We start from the raw sequence: 22,388 nt of genomic DNA on the forward strand, positions 1-22,388 counted from the left end.
ACAAGTAAATTATATAAAATATAGATGTAGTGTAACCAGTAGTAGATGCCTTTACCCTGTTGGGAAGCGCTTTATATCATATGTAATGTCTGAGACGTACAGCAGGGGGCGCGCCTTTCAAAGAGCGTCTCATACTGACAAAGATTCATACCTCAGTTCAAGATAGACCAGTTCTATTAGTACTACTCAAGCCTGCAGACACTGGTGGGGCAGACCAGCTAAACTAGACTCAAACAAAAACCACTAGTCTACATAAATACATTAAACGAATAAATAAAGTCGTGCATCGAAAGAATGTCGCACCGATTGTAAGGTGATGTTTGAGCGAGATGTTCTCAAAGCGAAGGCGGAAGTGCGGTGGAGATAATGCTCTCGCTTCGGGACGACACTTCCGGGTCTGGCCCCTGATAGTTTCCTGACTCGGTGAACCTGACAGCCGCCGTCGTCCAGGACCAAAGACCGTTCAGGGTTGAAGTCATGTCGGCAGCTGCTCCTGGGACCAGTAAGGCGGCCCACGGTGATGTGGCTGCGAAGAAAAAGAAGGGACCCGGGGCCCTGGCCACGGCCTACCTGGTCATTTACAACGTTGTTATGACAGCAGGGTATGTAGCGTGTTTCCTCGTGCTAATGCTGGTGTGGTGGAGCGTGTGTGTGTGTGTGTGTGTGTGTGTGTGTGTGTGTGCGCTGTTGAGCTGAGCAAAACATGACTGAATAGCAAGGGGCGACATGTAGCCGCTGTAGTGTTACAGCGTTATATTTGGTTTATTAGCTAACCTGCAAACTGCATGCAGTTCTTATGGGGATCAGTGATAGCATGCTGTGCAGTGGGATAACTTTGAGTTAGCTTCCTCCACGTTTAACGCTCTATACAGATTAACGTCAGATGAGCAGCAGACAGCCACCTGGCGTGCGTGAACACTGACCGAGAGTCTCCGCCGCGCACAATACAACAACATTAGGACAGATGGTTTATTGTCTGCACTGTGGCGTTACCATCTCGCATTGTCGTATTGTTTTTGCACGGCAACGATTGAATTTTGTTCATGTAACATGAAAAACAAATTATTAAACAGAAGTTAATTAAACATGCTCCGTTACTTTAACCAAGTAATAAGTTAGTGAAAAGATTAGTCGTTGGACAAAAAATAATAATAATCTGCAACATATAATAGATTAATCGAGCCAAGCAAAATTAAAATTCAAAGTCAAATGGGGATATGCTATGTTGCTGTTGTATTTAATTTCTAATTATTATATTATTTATCATATTATTCTGAATGGGAAATCTTTGAGTTTTGGACGCTGATATGACAGAACAACATATTTGAAGATGCCATGTTGGGCTTTCAGAACTTGTGATTGGCATTTTTAACTTTTTTTTGTTCATTTCATTGACTAAAGTTTAGTCAGTCTGAAAATTAATAAACAAACAAATATCAATAATGAAAAGAAATTATAGACTAACTGCAGCCATAGCGGATTGGTTCAGACAATCTTATAATTCTAATTCAAAATCTAAGACGACGTGTAGTCTCATGTCACAATAACGACATAATACCAGTGCGTTGACCAGCAGTCAGCATGAGAGATTATTACAAGTAAACAGTGGTGTTTTTTAGACAGAACTTTATACAGAGATAATGGCATCAACAAAATACATCAAGAATGAATTTTTCTGATGGATTTTACTGTTCTGCATTTTCAATGCTTACTGTTGGATTTGCATTAAAGGAGGCTTGATATTAACTAGTAGACGCCCATTTTATAACCTCTGCTGCCTGGCCCAGATACTGGGATATCTGTGTGTGTGTGTGTGTGTGTGTGTGTGTGAGTGTGTGTCTTTTATTGCAGTGGTTTTTAGACTGTTGCACAATTGAATGTTTGCTTGCTGTTCCAACCAGTTAGGTCACATTGTCTATGTCTCAGTGTCGATGGGCCGTACAGTGCTTGCTTTGTATTGAGCAAACGTTAGGCTGTTGTGCACCCACATCTTCGCTTTTCAAATGCAGCGTCTGCATTCAGATTCTGCCAGCTAAGCAGGCGTGCTCAGTTTCTGCCCAACTGGCCCTGATATTGATATTCATCACCGCCTTATAGGCCTAATAGATACAAATCACATTCTTCACTCTGGGAACCAAAGTGTGAAGTGAAACCTCCGCCCTGCTCAGGTCTCCTGTAACACTCTCACAGCTATTACCTCCACAGCGTCTGCCCTGCAGCTGACCTCTGACCTGTGTTGAGGGTGACAAAGTAATTCTGTATGGTATTGTGCATTATTGTAATGGCCTTTTGAATTAAGGTGCTGAAACACTTATCAGTAGGGAATGCACAATATGGATTTCTTCCTCAGCTGATACTGATAACCAATAATTATGTACTGGCCAATACTGATACGATCACACACAGGAATAAAACTTCCAAATACGACTTCCAATCAGGTTAATAAATTAATGGCTCATCAGATTGTTTTTATCTTTACTTAAAGTGATTAAATTTAAAGTTTACTTGTATTCAGTATATTGTTGAATGTATTTGCTTTATCATATTGCACTTCCTTTCTATCCAGAATCCTTAATTTAAAAAACAAAACACTAATGAGTCTAACAGATTTCTGTTTTCCTGATAAGATCGACTGGTAAATCTTGTTTGTTCACTTTTGCAGAGATAATACTGTGATTTCTTTTCTGTCCCCTCTGCTCTCCAGGTGGCTGGTGATAGCTGTGGGTCTGGTCAGAGCCTATCTGGCCAGAGGAAGCTACCATGGGCTGTACTACTCCATAGAGAAGCCCCTGAAGTTCTTTCAGACAGGAGCTATTCTGGAGGTGAGATAAGCACCAAGGGCTGGGCAATACTGACATAATCAAATACCACAATGTATCCAAAAATGCAGTGTAATACAGTATGCACTCTATAATGTGACAATATTTCAAAGATGACTATTATTGCTTTTAACAGTGCACAGCATCCATTTTATCAGTGGAGATCTTAGGGGTGTAACAATTATTTTAGTGTTCCATAAACCTGCTGATTTTATAGCACTGCTGATGATTAAGGCAACATCCATCAGTTGTCTCAGCAGTCCTTTCAGGTGTAGATGTTCACTGACACACACAGGCCTGTTATCTGTACAGTGTACAGTATGTCCTCTATAACATTTCAGCATGCTAACGTAACATGTATGACTACACTGCGTTAAAGGCGTAGAACCACTGAAACACTTTTGTTTTTCTAATGACTTTTTATAGGATTTTTTAAGTACTAGAAATATAGTGGCTGATAATCAAAGAGACAAATGAGAGCCCATACAAATCAAGGTAAAAGAGAATTACCTAGTTCCCTCACATGTGTTCAAAGTGCTCACACTACACACACGTGTAAAGTGCAAAGGCTAAGCAGCATGAGGCGTTTCAGTGATCTTGTCCAGACACACTGTAGCTCAGTGATAGGAGACATGTATTTGTTTAACATCAGCATTTTCCATTCATGTCGTAATCTGTGCACACACTGAACACTACAGGCTCTATAATATCAAGTTGAACTTAATATTCTCAATGGGTTTTGAGAGAAACACATTTTGTATTATGGAGTTTCGAAATAACCGTTGTAGGTATGTAGAAAGGAGATTAAAAGACCATGAATCAATTTACTGCATCAGTTTTTAACAAAAAACTGCCAGCAAGTATCACAAACAGGAAAGTATTCTGTGAGACTGTTGTACACATTAAAATAAGCTGAAGTCACGTGCTCCTCTTCTAGAAGCATATTGAATAACTCTGTTATCTTCTCCTTTCACAGATACTGCACTGTGCTGTAGGTGAGTGTCTCTTCAGCCTCCATCCTTACCTTCACTACTCTGTTACCAGTAAAACTCTTGCACAGGTCACTTCAGAGAGAGTATCACAAACTATTTAACCATGTATTGGTGTGGTAATGTATGTATTATACAATTTGACTTGTCAAAATGCTCATTTATGATATCTGTAATCACATTTTGGTTATTATGATTTAAGTAATTGGACAAGACAGACATTAGATTATATGAAACCACTTATCGAAAAATATCTACCCTAAAGTTTTGATGATGTGACACATATTTCCTGTATGTGATAACTATTCACAACTCAACTCAAATTCAGTATACCTCAACTAGTGACAATTTTAGGTGAAGATATGTGAGCTGGAGTCACAACTAAATCAAATTAAAGGACACATACAGTATGTACAGGTCACCATGTAAAGACAAAAGCCTGGAGCTGATGCTTTCGTACAGAGCAGGAGGGCTCGCTGCAAATGATGTGAATCATCTGCTGTCACCTGTACAGTCAGCAGACCATAACCAAACACCCATGGGACATTTTTATGAGTTATGGTCAAGTTATTGTCATCTGCTCATGTCTGTGAGGGTTCACACGCAGCCCAGAAGGTATCACTGTTTGGACTCCACATGTGTGTATACCTAATGGTATAAACAGAATATTATATACTGCTTCTGACCACCATCATCAAATCATTACAGGAGGCAATATGGTGTTCACCTCTTCAGTCAACTCTGACAGACTGAAACTGTTCTCAAAGCTTGAGGTGACACGACACCTTACAGAGACACTTGAACTTTAGTTCCTTTGATTTGTCATCCAGCTGTGACATTAAATTATTAATGGTCAGAAGGTATTTGAAAAGCTGTGAAAAGAGTTTGTACTTTACTTTCACTTATTATAGCGACAGGCTGATGTGTGTATGTAGATGTATCAGTCTATTTGAAATAATTGTAATACATTTTTTAATAAAGCACTTGTCAAGAGTAGAAACGTCACAAAGTGCTTCACAACGGAAATAAAGAAGAAAAAACAATAGCAAGCAAAGAGACAGCAGTACACATTAAAATCTGACAAGCAGCCAAAAACAAGAGGCAGAGTTACAAGTTCATCAAAAGCGAGTCTAAACAGAGGGGCTAGCAGTCTTAAAATATGTCAGAGAGTTCCAGCAGTAGATATAAAATGTCTATGTTGCTTTTAAATCATGCAGGGTATAAATACATTTAATCACCAGGCTGTTCAGGTCCTGACATGTTATTAGGAATGAAAGAATTATTTGCCACAAATGACTTATAAATAAATATAAAGCTCTGAAAAATTCATTTCATTCGAGGCCACTGCTACTCATTCAACTGGTTTGCAAGATTTTATAAAATTGAAAAAAATGTCACATCATGCACATTTTGACTATTTAGAATTATAATCTGAAAATATTATTTTGACTTATCTAAACAGAACATCATTATAATTGTGTTGTTATTTGTTTGCGGATATCGTCAGTCATCATGACAAGTCAGGCAGCCGTGGCTTTTATATTAAATGATCATTTTGGCTGGTCACATTGCAATTAGGGCTCGTCAGATTGCATTTGCTTCTCAGATGTAAATACGAACAGACAAACAGAAGCTTTTCATATCCAAGTGTTTGCCAAAGAGAGAGCAGAGAAGCTGTCGGCTCTCCTGGTGTTAATGTGTGAGAAGCGAGTGGCTCTCGCCAGGCCGTCACGCCGGCGTTCACAGTCCATTCCCTTCATTATCTAGGATTAAAGGAAGATTACCTAGACTCCCTGCAGCTGCCATGCACACACACACACACACACACACACACACACATACAGCTCTAGGATCCTCTCCACTGGCCAGCTGAAGACACTACATCAACATTTATTTCTTTGGCCTTCTGTGTGGATTTGACAGCTCATACAGTCTCTAATCAAACATGTGTTATCACCATGTTGTCCTGTTTATGCAGTCATAAACAAAGGATTTTGGGCAAATTTTGTTTTTTTTAAAATTCTTTCCCTAATCCTCTTCATTCCACATGACAATCATCGCTCTTTTGAGCATTTTTCCATTTGATGTGACATGTACTGATGAAAAAAGGAACATTTAACTGCAGAGGTCCATACAAGCTTATTCCTAGAGCTGAAGAAAAACCACAAAACGGCAACAAAAAGAGAGAGAGAAGAACAAATGGAAACTCAGAACAGCAAATGAATGATGTAATTTATGAATTATTAATTGGCATGCATTTCTCTTCTGATACCCACTTCAATACATAAACTCATTTCATTGGATGAAAGCTTGGTTCAAGCAGCAAAGCCTCATATTTGAGAAGTTACCACCAGACAATCGTTTGTTTAGTTTGATAAACAAAGATTAATTGGATTATAAAAAGATACATTTTCTAACTAAGCAATTAACTGAATGTGATCATCTCCTTTATGAAATATCTGTATGCTCACTGTTTTTAAACTACTTTATCCCTGGCGATCTGATCACAAGTGGTGAGCTATAATTCCACAACACAGCCCGAATAATTAACAATTTGTCAGAGACAGTGTTTCATGAAGTTTATTAAGTTTCTCCTAACTCAGCAACACAAACAATCCTTTAATTGTTTAATTTTAATTGTTTGAAAATTGTTTTATATTGCTGTTAATAGCTATTAGATAGGCTATAAGCTATCCTGGCTTTTCAGATTAATTAAAAAGAACATGAATGTCGCACACCATTTACAATGACATCATTATATACTGTAGACTGACCTCTCAGCACCCCCAACTGTGACTAACTTCTGGCTGAGTCTCTGGCTGATGGGTTCTGAGATAGATACAAGTCTGTTACTTAAATTAGACTTCATGTGCATTCAACTACCAGTATTCTTGGATCTTTACATATGAGTGTTTTTTTCTTTGTGTGTGATTTTCCAGGAATCGTTCCGTCCTCAGTGGTTCTGACTGGATTCCAGGTCATGTCCCGGGTCTTCCTGACCTGGGCCGTCACACACAGCGTCAGGGAGGTAAGATGAGCTTTCTGACTTGCACACATAAATCAGAGATGTCTGTGAAATGAACTCGGACTGAATGACATGATAATGTTTGATAATTTGAGGATGTCAATTTAGGATGCACCGAATTTTGGCCTACGAATACTTTTGGCCAAAAATAGCAAAAAAACAACATGTTCGGTATTCGGCCAAATGAGTGAAAAGGCCGAAATTTGTATGAGAACTTAATGTGCCCATTGCGTATTATAATATGTCCATGAAGTACAATTACTGATTACAAAGAGAGCAGCAACTTAAACTGTGGGCTTTAGAAAATAGTAGGGGTGGGTGGATCGATCCAAAAATAACGATACTACGTACTCCTTTTGTAGATCGATTCGAGCATCAATTGGATCGATATAAAGAGATCAGTTTCAGTTTTCTACATTGTGCTCATTTATTTGTTTTCATCATCAAGTAGAGCTGTCTTAACACATGTAAGCCTTCTCTTTACTCCACTGCTCTGCTGTTGTCCTGTTGTCTGCACAATTTACTCGCCCCAGACAACTAGTTTCATCCAACATGCAGTGATGTCTGAAAGCAAGAGGAGCGTTGTTTGGAGCTACTTCACAGCTGTAAATGAAAAAGTTGTGAACTGTGATGTGTGTAGGAACGCTGTTCACTACTGTGGAATACTGCAAATTTTCATTACGGTGCAGCCCTGATGCAAATGCAAACATGGAATCATGTTCAAAAGTGACCAGTTATTGTGCTGTTTGCCCCGTTGATAGATGGGAGAGAAGAACATGTGTAAGTAACAACAGGACTTGCTGTCGGGTTGCAGGAATGAATCTTAAACCTTGTAATTTAGTGTAGTGAATAACGTATGTATTCATGGTCTAAATGCTGTGTTTCTGTTGTATGATGCTATACTGACATATTCTCAAGCTGCTCCATCTTTCCCTTTTATTTTCATTGTGTGTGGAACGTTTAAATTGTTACTGTTTGATAAGAAGTGTGCTTTTCTTTAACATCATATTTGAATTGGTTTTAACCTAATATTTGAGGATGGTGACCGCCTGCCTGCAGTGTGATCTGATCTCTGAGCATCTGAAACAAACAGCATGGTTCTGCGAAGAAAAGTCTCAATTAGCCTCCAGCAGAGTAACTCCGGCAGCATGAAAAAAAATTCAAAAAAATCAATTACGTTCCTCTGTCCTTCTCCCATCACGCCTTGTGTGTGTTTGTGCAGGTGCAGAGTGAGGACAGCGTGCTGCTGTTTGTCACAGCCTGGACTGTCACAGAGATCATCCGCTATTCTTTCTACACCTTCAGCCTGCTCAATCACCTGCCATACCTCATCAAATGGGCAAGGTAGGAAAATCTACCTGAGAGTGGTTTCAGAGCAGGAGACATTTGTGTTTTACCTGCTGAAAAACATGGATGAATTATCATTTCAAAATAAGGTCATTTGGTAAGAACTGGGTGAAGCCAGAATACTAAATCCATGCCAGTTGTTTTCCCTTAGTTTTTGTACATGCAATACATGAGACAAACATGAACAGACATTTGATATGTACACTTGCATTTATAAAGCGCTATTCTGGTCACTGATTGACCCACTGCCCCAGTGAAACCACTGATATTCAGATCTACTTCCTGAGACAAAGCCCCTGGTAATAATGTTGAAAGTTTGGCCTGTTGTAGGAAAAACATCCATGATACATTTTTTTTTTCTGGTAAAAGTCATAAATTGCTCGATCAATTACTTGTTGCAAAAGGTAATTTGCTATGCTACTGTTTAAATGACCTCATTTAAAGGCAGAAAACAGATATGTGACTCTTTTTGCAGATACTGTAACGATGTAAAGGTTGAGGAGGTTTGTGAATGTGAAATTGTTAGAGGAAACTGTTATCCCAGTAACACATGACTCTTTAAAGGCCTCACTTCCAACACTGACTAGTTATAAAAAAAAAAAAAAAAACATCAAATCTTCATAAAAAACCCTGTGTTGTTTCCTCCATAAAAATCTGAATCTGCTCAATGGGATTCAGCTGCATCATCAACCCAGGCAACAGTTGTTTAGTGCCTCCCTCCCTGTGGTCTTTGTTGCTAGGTAGCAAATGACACCATCGCAATATTGGTATTTGACTTTCAGTTTGAATTGCACCCGAGAGGCAGAAAAAATTGGTCTTGCATGTGTTAAAAATCAGTGAAGGATCAGAGAAGACAGACGCTGCATTTGAACGTGTTATTTTCTCTCTTGTCCGTAGGAGACGATCAGTTCAGTGTAGCTCTGAGATTTAATTGCGATATTTCTCCTCAGAAGGCCTGATCCCTCAACAGTTTCATGATGAAACATTCAGAAACATGCAGCGGTAGTGAAATGTTCTTGTCAAGCAGCACATAGTATGGAATAATGTTTATATCACAGTGTAGTTAAAGTGTTGACAGTTCAGGCTGTATAATTAGTGTCAGCTGATTGCTCCACTTTCTCTGAACAGCTGCTGTACAACTTGGAATCTAATACTGTGCATGCAGCCATTCTAGTGTTACCTTTGTAAGCTTTTTTTTATTCACTCCAAGTACTGTGTCTAATGTCATACATCAGATTTTAGAGGTAGAGTGGTCCACAAGTCGATCCCTGGATCCCCTAGCTGCCCGTCGAAGTATCCTCAAGCAAGATACTTAATCTCAAATTGCTCCCAGTGGCTGATTCATAGATGTGTGTGTGTGCTGAGCATAGAAATATCATGGGGTGCTCTGGAGAGAGAAAGCTGTGTATTGCTCCTGATGAGCAGGTCGGCACCATGCACGGCAGCCTCGGCCCTCACTGTATAAATATAATACTGTTTAAAAGTATGACTTAAAAAACTGAGACCTTTTTATACAATTAATCTTTTTAAAACCATTTTTTATTTTTTTTGCCAAAAGTAAATGATGAACTTGCCTTTTGAAAAAGTCCTGACTGTGCTTATTGTGTACTGCTGGTATCTTCCTGATACGGTGCCCCGCACAGGACACAAAACTGCTGCATTGGAAAAAGAAGTCTCTTTTTTTAGTCAAGGAAAATAAAGGGAGATTTAGCTAAAGTTATAAAGGTGAACAATATTAGATGTTGATATAGCCACAGTTAGTGTTTAATGACTTAATCACTTTAGTCTGTCATCATCTCGTTGTCTTAGTCTTGGAAAATAATGCGTTGTCGAACATGTTTAGTCTTCAGTGAAATTAACGCTACTTTGAATTGAACTGAATTGGGATGAATTACTTGAATGGAAACCATGTCTCCTCATGCCTAGTTTGTTTATATGTCCTTCATTAACTGGCTTTTCTTTTAAGGATAACAATTAACATGTATCGTTGCCTACTTGAATAACTTGTGTCAAAGCCTGGCACATCCTCAAACGTTCCTCTTACTCCTCCACTCTTTCCTGAAGAGATAATAACTGCCTCTGCCAACAGCTTTTTATTATCTAAAACCAAGCCATGTCCAAACTATGGATGAAGGGCCTTTTCTAGACCACTTTCTTTTTGTTTGGTCATGCCTCTGTAGTACCCACATTTTCTTAGAAGGAAAATGTTTGAGTGCCAAATCCATACAATGGAAATTTCCTTCAGTGTATTGCTGTTTATACCGCCCACCCCTCGTGTTGCAGTAACAATGAATAATGTATGATTTATTATTTTCTTCCCCTGTCTTGTCTTTGACAAACCCCTCTGCTGCAGGTACACCTTCTTCATTGTGCTGTATCCCATGGGAGTGACCGGGGAACTGCTGACTATCTATGCAGCGCTGCCGTACGTGCAGAAGACAGGCCTGTACTCTGTCACTCTGCCCAACAAGTACAACTTCTCCTTTGATTACTACACCTTCCTCATCCTCATCATGATCTCCTACATTCCCCGTAAGTCGACATGCAGATTTGACTTTTTCCCCCTCTCGTAGTGACAATAAACAGGATATAGTGATGATTAATACAAAGTGATTAATACATGTAAATTACTACAAATTGTTACACAGAGCCCCTTAAATACATTCATATTTACATTTGAGTCACAATACAGCCATACCATTATGACTATGACAGTAAAAGATACAGAAAAGCTACAGAAAGCACTTCCATGTGGGTCTTTCTCCACCATTCGCAGAATATCTCCCAACAAGTTAATAATGAAACAAAATAAAAATAGAAATACAATTTCTATCATGGTTGAAGCTGCGTTAAGTGCCTGCTTCCTAGCCTCAAGCATAACCTGACCTGTCAAGGTAATCCTAGCATCAGAGAGTTCATCGATAAAATCTCCATTTCTATCTCTATCAAATGATTCCACCGGTGAATAGAAAGAGTGCAAACTCATTTTTAGCTTCTGTGCTGACTGGTAGCCACAACAGTCTCTGAGGTGTTTAATGGTTAAGTTTCATCATCTATGCATTCTGGTGGTATAGAAATATTTCTATTAATTATTGATTCATTTATTTTTTAGGTCATGGTTAAGGGTGGTGTTGTCCTGGAATATATTATATTGAGAAGTATTTGTCCTCCCTTTTTACATACATAACGCAGTCCTGTACAACACAATCACTGACTATGACCATCGTATCTAAAAAATTGAACTTATGGCAGAGCAGTTGTACAAGTGTACCTAATAATAATGTTTCACTGAGTTTAAAAAGCAGGTTTGTGTCCCTTGTCGATGGTGTTGCTATTCTTGTCTTGTCTCTCGTCATATTGTAATGAGATGTAAAACTGCCTCAGTTTGTTGTTAACATACTGATCTTCCTATGCCTCCCCCTCAGTCTTCCCCCAGCTTTACTTCCATATGATCCGACAGAGGAAGAAGGTGCTGGGCCACGTAGAGGACTACAGCAAAGTGGAGTGAGCCCGACAGCATTCAGACACAAATGAGGAAAAAAAGAAACCAAAACAAGCGACAGAAGAGGAACAAAATCTGCTTAAAGAAATGCAAAGCCCAGCCAGTTTTCAAACTGCCACAACTGACCTGCAACTTTATTTTCTCCAGCTGTTGTCCGGGTTGTATAGGTGCTCACAAATCATGAATGAACTGGAGTTATTTTTGTTGTTTTTATTTATGAACAAACCGCAGTTACTTGTGTTTAGTCAGAGAGCCTGCAGCTGTACAGAAACTGTATTTTGACGTGGATACAGTTGAGCTGCTGTCTGAGCAGTGAGCAGAACGCAGTCACAGCAAAGCATTGAACTGAATGATGCACTGATAGAATCGATAACCTCCTTTTAAAAGTCACTGTAGAATTAGAGTTTTCACTCTCCATTACTCGTCCTTTGCTCTATTTTATTAAGCAGTGTTACTGCGACGTAGAAAGAATAATGTGAAGTCTAGTACTGAAACTAGGTTGTCTGTAGGTTTTGCATCTACAGTGTGTTTGTATGTGGTCTGGATGTTTTTTCTTTTATTCATTTCAGTCAAAAGTTTGATTACATTCCCAATTTAGTTCAATAAACCTTTTTCATTCTGTTTGCATGGTTTTTATCTGTTTTCTCGTGTGCTCGCTGTTGTGTTTGGTGTCTGCTTGGTTGCATCCTCAGCGGTCTGATGCAGATTATGTTGACTCTTTAAAAGCTTAAGTTTACCTCCTCTACCAGTGATTGTGAGTTGTGTCATTTGATTTCCTCATTGTTTGATTTTCATGTGGTTTTTCCATTAATAGCGTTAAGTAGCCGGTAGGTTTTGCCATCGCACATCCATCCAGCTCTTCTCTTCATGTGATCACATTTTATTGCTTTTATCTATCAAAAGTAACTTATTTTAGCAATTTTAGCTCCAATAAATTAACACTTTGCAAACCATCAGAATTAGAACATGCACACTAATGTATGCTTTATTAAGCTGTCAGTCTTCATCCCATCTCTAATTGAGTAATTAATGAGGTCAGTGTGGCTTGTAAATGGGATGTTAAAAACCTTTTTGTTACAAAACGAGCAAGACATCATAACTTAAGTTATAGGACTCTTCAGCAAAAAAAGAACAGATAGCACAACCAACAGTAGCAACAGTGTTTTCTGATTAAATAAACTTCAATATGTAACAAACAAAACTGCATTGTAGCCCAAATATATGTTGGATTTTTAACTTTATGGACTTTTACAGTAGAGAGTGATGTCATTATAAACTGGTTATTAATTTATATAGAGCTACATCAGTCGTAGTGTCATGGCTGTCATTGTGGGAAGGTATGGGACTCTAGAAGGGTACTGAATTGAGTTAGTGAGCTTGCAGTCTCAATGAGGTGGATTGAATAATGTACAGTATGTAGAGAGAACAGTGGATCAGACTAGTTCCACCTTTTCTTTACCTGCTGAAATCAGACGGTTTGTAATGGTCATCTTTGATGTGATCTCATTGTTTTGGACAATGGTACAATTGTGACATTTTGGGGCTGTAACCCTGAAAGCTTTATATTTTGTTGTTGGGCTCAATTGCAGTTGCTCTGTCAAAGAGTAACTGAACATCAGGCTGAAATACATTAATTGACCTCTTATATGCACTTTCAAGTAGATTTTTACACCACTGCAGCAATGTGATAACCGCTTGGGCTCAGCACAAAAAGACCTTCTTAAAGGCATTATGCTATGCTCATTTTCAGCTTCATACTTTTATTTTGGGTGTCTGCTACAAAATGTTTACATGCTTTAATGTGCAAATAACACATTATGTTTCTCATACAGTCCGTTGCTGCAGCACCTCTATTCACCCGCTATGTTTGAGCTCCTGTCTCTTTAAGGTAGTCCTCACAAAAAGTCCAGTCTGCTCTAATTAGTCAGCTCTGACAGGCCCGAGCAGGCGCCGCCCACCATGATTCTGCTTCAGCTCTGCCTGTGTTTTTGTAACCACGGTCATAAATGACTATATGTTGTGATATCGCAATCTTACGCAAGTCCTGACTGCTCATTTAAAAACAGTTTTAAAATACGAGGTGTTTGCATTTCTCCGTGGATTGTGTTTTTATACTTTATAATCAGGAAATTGACTTCCAAAAATAAAGGTCCCTTAATTTACTCTTTGACTGGTCACCCAAATTACAAAGAACATATGTTTAGATATTTCTGGGGGTATCCATCCAGTCTTTATCCAGAATGACCGGATAAAGACGATTCTGTCAAAAATATATTTTGAGCTCCACAAATAAATTTCCTTTCTTGTTGGGGGCCAAAATCTCAGAAATGAATGTCTTAAAACGCCTGTGTGTCTGAATACTGTACCACAAGAAGTTTTTGGTAAATTGGGTGAACTGGCCCTTAAATGTTTCCAGGCGCAGTCGCCATTGTGTTTTTTCAAATGTCCTCTCAAAAGCCTTACTGTAGTTATTACTCCCCCTCCAAAACATACAAGTTGTTGCTGAAGCCCTGCTTGCTGTCATGATCATAAACCTGTCTAACACTCCTTTATTCTGTAGCAAGGTGAGCAGCTGGTGGCTGTCATGTCAAATCTAGCCTCTGTGCACTTTTCTTGCCCTTCCCCATAAATGGTTGAGCATGATTTGGGGAACCTGTTGGAAATGTCTTGCAGGAGCAGACGTGCAGCTCATTGTAACACTGCATGAAAGAGGAAATCTGGATGCCTGGAATGATGATCTGTGTTACAACCTAACTTACAACAGAAAAAATTCAAACGCATGGCACATGTTACTCCAGAACTGGTTCTACTGAATAAAGTTTTGATACAAATGTTTTTGCATGGGGCCAGCCAACTTTGTACAGGTATGAATAATGAGTATATATTTACAATAAACCTATAATATGGGAAGCATATTCATTATTTTGTATTATATATACTAAACTTACATGCACTGATACATCCTCTGGTAATTAAGGGATAAAAAGTGGATGCTTTGTGTGTGTGCATTAAATGTGCATGTGGTGACTCATTCAGTCACTCTCCACGTAGGTGGGAACATTGTTTGTTGAACAATTTAGCCATGCTGAAAGGCTTCAGCAGCTAAATACAAACTGGAGAATGATAAAACCTATTACACACTGCTAAGCACTCAGGCTCTAATGAAAATGGACTTGATGCATGCAGCAGGTTAGGATGTGCACTTCTCAGAATAGCCTTGCCTTTCATCTGTGTGCTGCTGTTAAGATCATACACTGGCTTTTTGATGTACAGCATCTGTAGGTCCAGAGTGCAAACGCTTGGCAGGCGCAGGTGCAGTCTGGAGCAGCTGAGGAGCCAATCAGCTGAAAACACAGAACGGCAGCTCATTCTCTCATTGTTAGCCTGAAGAAGCAGAGTAGAGAGTATTACACAGTGCATATGTACTGTGCTCTAATGTAGTACAGATAAACAGAACACACTCAAATATTATTGTTAAATGTATTTCTATAAGAGTCAGTGTACAATCCTAAACAAAATGAAAATGAAATAAAATGAAAATCTGATATTGTGGCAACCCTAATACAGACATTTGTCCTCTCGTTCCTCAGGACAAGGATGCTACAGTGGGTGACCATGTAACATTATAATATGCCACAGAGTCTGTGTTAAAGAGGCACTTCCACATTTTAGTACTGCGCTTCCATAAAGTTTAGGGGAATTGCGACAAACAGATTGTTTTTAAAGAATGGTCAAATCCTGTTTTTCCTGTTAAATGTCCACAGCTATAGTTTATGACTCAAGCTTAAAACAAATTGGTCTCTGTTAAACACGTAGTACATATAAAGTCTGTCAATAAAAACAAAACAAAGGAGTAAGTAGAGTGAGATCATGGGAGTTGTCTTCAGGTGTATCTGCTCCTTGAAGCCATTGAAGACATTATACAACTGATGTAAGAGATTCAGTAGGTAAATTACTCTTTCATTTTCTACATTTGTTTGACCCGTCCTGACCGGATAAAGCGACACTGACTCTTACTTTACAAATTGTTTTGGCAACAGCGAAGGCCTCAGGCAGCCACTTACTGTACTAAGTCTCCAGAAAGCTTACACCTTTGAACAGCAACCCCTGGAACCCCATAACTAGGGTTGGACTGCTTACAATTGTTTGTGTTGATACAATACCAGAATTTAGGTACCAATACTAGAAACAATCCTTTCATCGAATCCTGAGTTCAGTGTTTCTCAACCTTTTTATGTCGTGACCTGCTGAGAAAAATCTGGTTGTCATTCACAACACTGCCGAGCACTGGGACTTTTAACTCACAGCATCCTGAAAGTGCAAAAATGAAACAGAGGGGTTAAAAGTTTTTGTATCCAATCAGAACTCTCACAAACACACTCACTGATACAGGCAATGTAATGTAAAAACTATTCCCCAGCCTAAAATATATATATATTTTTTTTTTCTCCACAACCATCTGGAGATACCTTGAAATTAACTCGCAACATCCCTCTCGACCGCCAGGCTGAGAACAGAAGCCTTAGTTAGTGAAATAAAAACATGGAGGAAACCTAGAAGATAAAATTAGAATCCATCTGATGACAGAATAACTAATTTGAGCCAGCTTTTGGTACTTAACACATTTGTGGACACATTTCAGTCAGCACCAAAAAATACTGTCACCCATTCCCTAACATATGACAGTCCAATATGACCATTCCTCGCACAGCTATCCAAAGGATGATACTGTCAAGCTGTGACTCCTTTTAATCTGAACACTGGCTCAAATAGCAAATTCAAACAAGATATCTAAGTTACGTGTGTGGCTGAGTGTGACTTCCACATATCGCAAATACAGCATGCACAATAGCAGATTGTACATATGACTGTGTGTGTGCGTGTGTGTGTGGTTTATTGCACAGTCCACAGTGACTGTGATGGTTTCCACCAGGATGAGTCACAGCACTGCAGCGCTCGTCAGTTTCTCCCTTTATGAGAGAAAGACTAAAAGTACACTGATGTGGACTGAGTCTTCCTCCTGTGTCTCACCACATGTTTACAGGCTGATGTGGGTGAGGGGGATTATACGCCTCGTCACTGCTTGGCCTCGTTACGCAGCCTTATAGCAGTCATCTCTCTCTTGTTCTGCATCTGCGCTTGATTCATCACACAGTCACACGTGTGGTGAGTATCGGGAATGCCTAATGCTATTTCAGACATCAATAAAATGATACACAAGGTTTATTTATCTGCACGTTGTCACACTGCCTCAGATGTGATATGTGTCAGTGGACTGCAATCAGAACTTTAACTTGATTGGATGCTTTAGTCAGAGCAGCTGAATCCTGCTGTGGTTCCGAGGGCTGGAGCTAGAATCCATGCAGCTCCTCTGTTCACCCTCTGTCGGCTCCTGTCTCTTTAAAGCCCCCCTCCTGAAAAGCCCAGTCTCTCTGATTGGTCAGCTCTCACAGTCATGAGCAGGCACCGCCCACTGTGTTTCCACATCAGCTCCAAGCCCCCAGGAGGTGCGCCAGGCTTTGAAGCCAGTTTTCATAGTGGCCAAACCGTGTAATTACATCATCCGGTGATGCACTGCGGCCCAAACAGACTTTTTCCCTTAAGCTAACACTGTGAAGGAAGCGTCTGTAATACAGTGGATACATTTATTTGAGCATCACAACCCCCATAAAATAATTGATCATAATTTGAGCCATGCACGATGTGCTGCACAACACGGAAGATCTGGGTATTTTCATACCCAGGAAGTCGAGCTTTCTTGGCTTCAAAGCGCCACTGAGCAGCTTTCATAGGAATGAACCGCCTCCAACACTGTGTCCAGACTGAATGTAACGTCCTTGATCAGCTCTGCCAGCCGCGCTGGGGCCGTGGCTGAGGGCAGTGACTGTATAGTTGTGACATCACAACTGTTTTGTAGGTACAGTTTGTGAATACGGGCTGTGTGCATTTCTCCATGGATTTAACTTTTTGATACTTTCACAGTATTAATATAGCACCTAGAACTGCTATATGATAAGAATAGACATTGAAATCTCACTTTCTACAATATGGGACCTTTAAGTGTCTGTAAACAATGTGGGGTTTATGAATCTTAAATCAAGTACTCACTCTCTTTCTGTGTTTTTGGGCTCCATTTCTTAGTTTGGATTTTCAAAATCAAACATACAAACACAAACCAGGATTATATCCATGATACTTTTCCGCCCTTGGTCACTTGCTGTTGTTATAGCCTTAGAAACTGTTTTTTTTCTCATTCATTATTATTTTACACAGTGTGCTACAGATCAGATTTGATGCAGTTGGAGTTCAGGTTTAGCAGGCACTGCCTAGTTTTCCTACCTGCCTAACTTCCGGCCTAGAACCTTAAACCAAAACAATCACAAAACAGAAACTAAATATTACAGTGGAGCTTACACCCTGTGCAGATTACTTGGCCTGAATGTATGCTTATTCTTAACTTTCCCTTAGTTTGCAGGTGTGACAGCATGATGAACCACAGCAGCAGAGGTGAAATACTCCCCAGCAGCATCCACACAGTCTTCTGTTGTAGCAATAAAATCTGAAAGGCACATCTGTTGAACCAGTTTGGGTATAAAGGAAAAAGATGAAAAGATTCAAATTTTTATATCTTTTCTTCTCTCTTCTCCTATGGGCACAAATGTTGGCTTCATAGTTGAGAAAGTTGAAAAGAACCAACCTGAGGTGAGATTATTTTGCAAACTGCTTTTTCAGACTATATCTGTCTTGTAGTCTTGTCTAGCTGTTGCAGCGTGTTCCTTTATATGATCAGCTGAAGTTTTAGTGATATTATCTTGGCCTCAGAGGCTTATTGTTTGACCATCCCTCCTTGAAATATAAAGAGTTGCGATATGTCTCAAGTTGGCCTATACAATCTGCAGTAACTATCTTCTGCATCTCACATAGAAAGTCAGTTCTTTTTCAGTCGAATGATCGTTTACTAATTGATAACAACGAGTATTTTGCTGCACGTTCTCGTCTCTTTGGTTTCTTTGGATGAGGTCGGCTGTGCCTGCAAAGAGGGATAATGAGGATAAAGTGACTGGAAACAAAGTGTGATTGATCAGTGAACTGACTGTTGTCACTGTAGCTTTTTCATCAAGCTGTTTTCCTCACTGCACTGGACTCTGCTGTATTAAGCACTGTCTGAGCAGGAAAAGCTGATCCCCATATTTCATATGCATTAAAGATTATGAGCACGATGGCAACAAGCCTTTACAAAGCTTTATGTTTTTGCTCTCCACATTTTTAACACTATAATGTGTTGCTAATTAGCAATTTGTAGATTTACTTCACTTTAAATTAAACTCATTTATAAGTTCATTCACTTCATGGGCGAAGATGATTCCAACTATTTCCCTTTTGTGTTTCCTTCTCAACTAATCTTATTGAATCACTTACACAGGCAGAAGCATTTACACAGGACACTTAAAATAAAACAAAATATCCCACCCGCCCTCGATAGTTTCCAGCCATCTCGTTTGTTTGTGTAGTTTTGGTTTAATACTAGATTTAATTTGGCTGAAAGCTGAAATATTATCCATATGAAAACTGTCTGGATTTATCTACTAATCAGGGAGACTGTTTCTGTTTTGGTGGCAGAAGTCACAGAACCCCTGCAAGTAAAGCTGGAACTAACTTGATGTGAAATAACCCTTTACATAACTATACTTTCCAAAGCTCCATAGCCCATTTGAGTGAAAAATGGAATAGGCAACTTTAATGAGGTTACAGCAGTCTGTTACTGCTGAACAAGTCTGAACAAGTCAACAGTTTGTCCAACATTCAGATGATGGCAGTAGTGTTCTGCGTGTCAAATCAGCAGGGGATGTCATCTTCAGCTGCCCGGGTTACATTTGCTTTAGAGGCTTTCACAGTGTGAGTGAAAGCATTTTACCTTGAAACAAAAACACACGTGTGATTTGAATTGTTGGGAAACATCAGATGAAAGCAGGAGACACGCACACACATATTGACATCAGATTGTGAAGATGTGGACATGTGTTTAGTTTTTTTGATAAGCACAACCTCACGTCTCCCTCACCAGATTGTGTAAATATAAATGTGCTCCGATACGGAACGTGCATGGAGCGCTCCATACATGTTATAGATTTGTATTGGGTAACAGTCTATAGCGAATGTTATCTAAGCTCTCACATTGCTTGCTTTCAGACATGGTAAGACATGTGAGGAGGGTTAGGTAAAGGTTTTATTTAATTCAGTTATTGTCTCAAGTAAAAGCAGCGATGCCAGAGTAGAAATATTACAAGTAAGAGGAGACGGAGCAAAAAAGTTTCTGCCACCTTTCTAGCTTCAAGCAGTGTTCTGGGACCTTCTTTTCCTCCGAGAACAGCTTGTTAATTCACTGATGGAAAAAGTTTGTATTATTACCTCATTAATATTGTAAATATTAAAATTCTCAGTTTGAATCTCTTCTCTAAAACTACATAGTGCTCCTTTAAAGCTCCAGCATGAAGGGACATTTTAGACAAATGTGTTCTTCCAACTTTGAGGCAACAGTTTGGTGAGGACCCTCTCCTGTTTTAAGAGGACATTGCTCCTGTGCACAAAACCAGGTCCTTACAGAAATGGTTTCCCAGTTCCCAGCAAAACATACAGAAGTATCCGCTGTGGCACCACCAGATTACAGAGCAGCTTCTTTCCCCAGACTGTGAGACTCCTGAACTCAACACTCCACAATGAATAGTTTATTTTTGTGACTTGCTTATTATTTATTCAATAGTTTTTATAGAATTGTTATGTATTGTGTGTGTATGTGTGTGTGTGTGTGTGTAGCTTAGGGAATTACAACAGAAATGTCATTAATCAATCTTGTGTTGCATAATGATGATTAATCTTGAATCTTGCTGTGGAAGAACTTGACTGGTCTGCACAGAGCTCTGACCTCAACGCCATCCAACACCTCTGGAATGAACTTTGACTCAGACCTTATCGCCCAACATCAGTGGCTGACATCTTGTGTGAATTGGAGCAACTGCATGTAGCCAGGTTCCACAGTCTGCTGGAAAGTCTGAAATTAGAAGAGTTGAGGCAGTACAGATTTGGGTTCGGTGTCCACATACTTTGGACCATGTGGTGTAAGTAGACAGTTACATACAAATGTAAAAAGTATGATAATTTTCTCTGCAATGTCGTGAAGTTGAAGTATACCGTAGCACTAAACACGACATACTCAAAGAAGTACACCAAAACTCTGACCAAGCACAGCGCTCAAGTAAATACACTTAGTGGCTTTCCACCACTGTTCTGGGAAGGTGAGGACAGTCGTCAGATTCCCTGAATTAACATGATTTTCCACTTTAATCTGTTTTTGTGTGAGTTTAATGTGGTTATATATCCAGTTCCTTGAAAATTATACAGCAGCTAATTGTGTCAGGGTTGTTGCGAGAGAGCAAAGAGACGGAGCAAAGGAGAGCAAGCAAACAAGCAGTCATAGGACGAGCGGAGCAAATAAGTTGCACAACTTGAATCTAGATAAATTTGTATCTGATTTATATCTGAGTTCCCCTCCTTATTTGATGAGGACAGTGCTGAATGGAAGCTCCTGTTCTCCGACTTAACGCAGTTTCACCCTTGATGAATTCCAAAAGGGGCCGAGGGAATTCAGCTGGAGGTGAGCCGGGTCCCAGCAAACACACGAGGCTCCTCGTCACATGTCTCCAATTTACATTCATTAGCACACAATGTGGACTTAAGTGAGACAAATGCGCCTTTCCTGTATGTTCAGTACATGACCAGCGACTGCCACCCACTGAGGACACTGTTCAAGGTGGATGAACTGAAACACTGGACTGAATCACAACAACTTACCATGTATTTGTTCCCTCGTCCTAAGCTGTTGTATTGATCAGAAACACAAGCCCTATACACCAGATGTAAGCAAGTGAACATGTAAATAGCTACAAGTAACTATAAATTATTATTGATGATTCCTCCAATCAAAAGTGTAAAACGATTCCCATCACAAGTTGCCAGAGCCCAGAATGAAATCTTCAGTTTGCTTGTTCTGTCAAACTAACAGTGATTATTTCACAGCAGTCTTAAACAGAGAAAACATCAAATCTTCACATTATTAACTGATGAACAACACATTGTTCTTAAAGGCACAGTTCACCCAAAGATGGAAATTAAGTCACTAGTTAGTTCCATAGTCCACAAAACATTTCTGGAATTTCACGGCAAAACAGTGTTCTCCTAAACAACTGAAGTAGCTGGAGACTTGTTTTAAAACGTAAAATAAAACCTACTGAAACAATAAAAATGTAATGGCTCCATACAGCTCGTCTGCTGCAATCCAAGTCTCAGAAGCTGCAAGATCCCAAATTGATTTGAAAAGACATTATTCTGCTAAATCTTTAGCTGCTAGGCTAAACTGTGCCGGATGAGCTGTATGGAGGCATTATGTGTTTAATTAAAAAAGTCCGCAGCTACTTCAGTCGTTTAGGAGAATGCTGCAACGCTGTTTTGCTGTGAAGCCCCAGAGATGTTTTGTGGACAATGAAACGTCATCCAACTCTCCATCAGCATGGGAGGAGGAGATAATGACTGAATTTTAATCTTTGGGTGAACTGTACCTTTAAAACATAAAACACAAAATAAGTACTTAACAATTAAAACCATGAAGTTGAAAATCAAACAGGCAGGATCGTGATGGGAACAAAACATTT

General features: G+C 39.4%; 1 protein-coding gene across 1 annotated transcript; it reads left to right on the forward strand.

Moving 5' to 3' along the window:
- The first annotated feature begins 394 nt into the window (after nt 1-394).
- On the forward strand, nt 395-12,303 carry hacd2 (3-hydroxyacyl-CoA dehydratase 2). The gene is made up of 7 exons (XM_073473506.1): nt 395-602; nt 2,705-2,822; nt 3,796-3,814; nt 6,748-6,836; nt 8,056-8,177; nt 10,534-10,712; nt 11,606-12,303. Exons 1-7 carry the CDS (start codon nt 478-480, stop codon nt 11,686-11,688), a joined length of 735 nt encoding a protein of 244 aa, XP_073329607.1. The 5' UTR covers nt 395-477; the 3' UTR covers nt 11,689-12,303.
- The last annotated feature ends 10,085 nt before the right edge of the window (nt 12,304-22,388 follow it).

The sequence above is a fragment of the Pagrus major genome, chromosome 9 (assembly GCF_040436345.1).
Source record: "Pagrus major chromosome 9, Pma_NU_1.0".
Classification (NCBI taxonomy): Eukaryota; Metazoa; Chordata; class Actinopteri; order Spariformes; family Sparidae; genus Pagrus; species Pagrus major.

Bases quoted from the DNA above. Each gene is read 5' to 3' on its own strand.
- hacd2 (XM_073473506.1), top strand. From the start codon at position 478: ATGTCGGCAGCTGCTCCTGGGACCAGTAAGGCGGCCCACGGTGATGTG. The intron at 603-2,704 runs GTATGTAGCGTG...TCTGCTCTCCAG, and splicing joins AACGTTGTTATGACAGCAGG to GTGGCTGGTGATAGCTGTGG. The intron at 8,178-10,533 runs GTAGGAAAATCT...CCTCTGCTGCAG, and splicing joins TACCTCATCAAATGGGCAAG to GTACACCTTCTTCATTGTGC.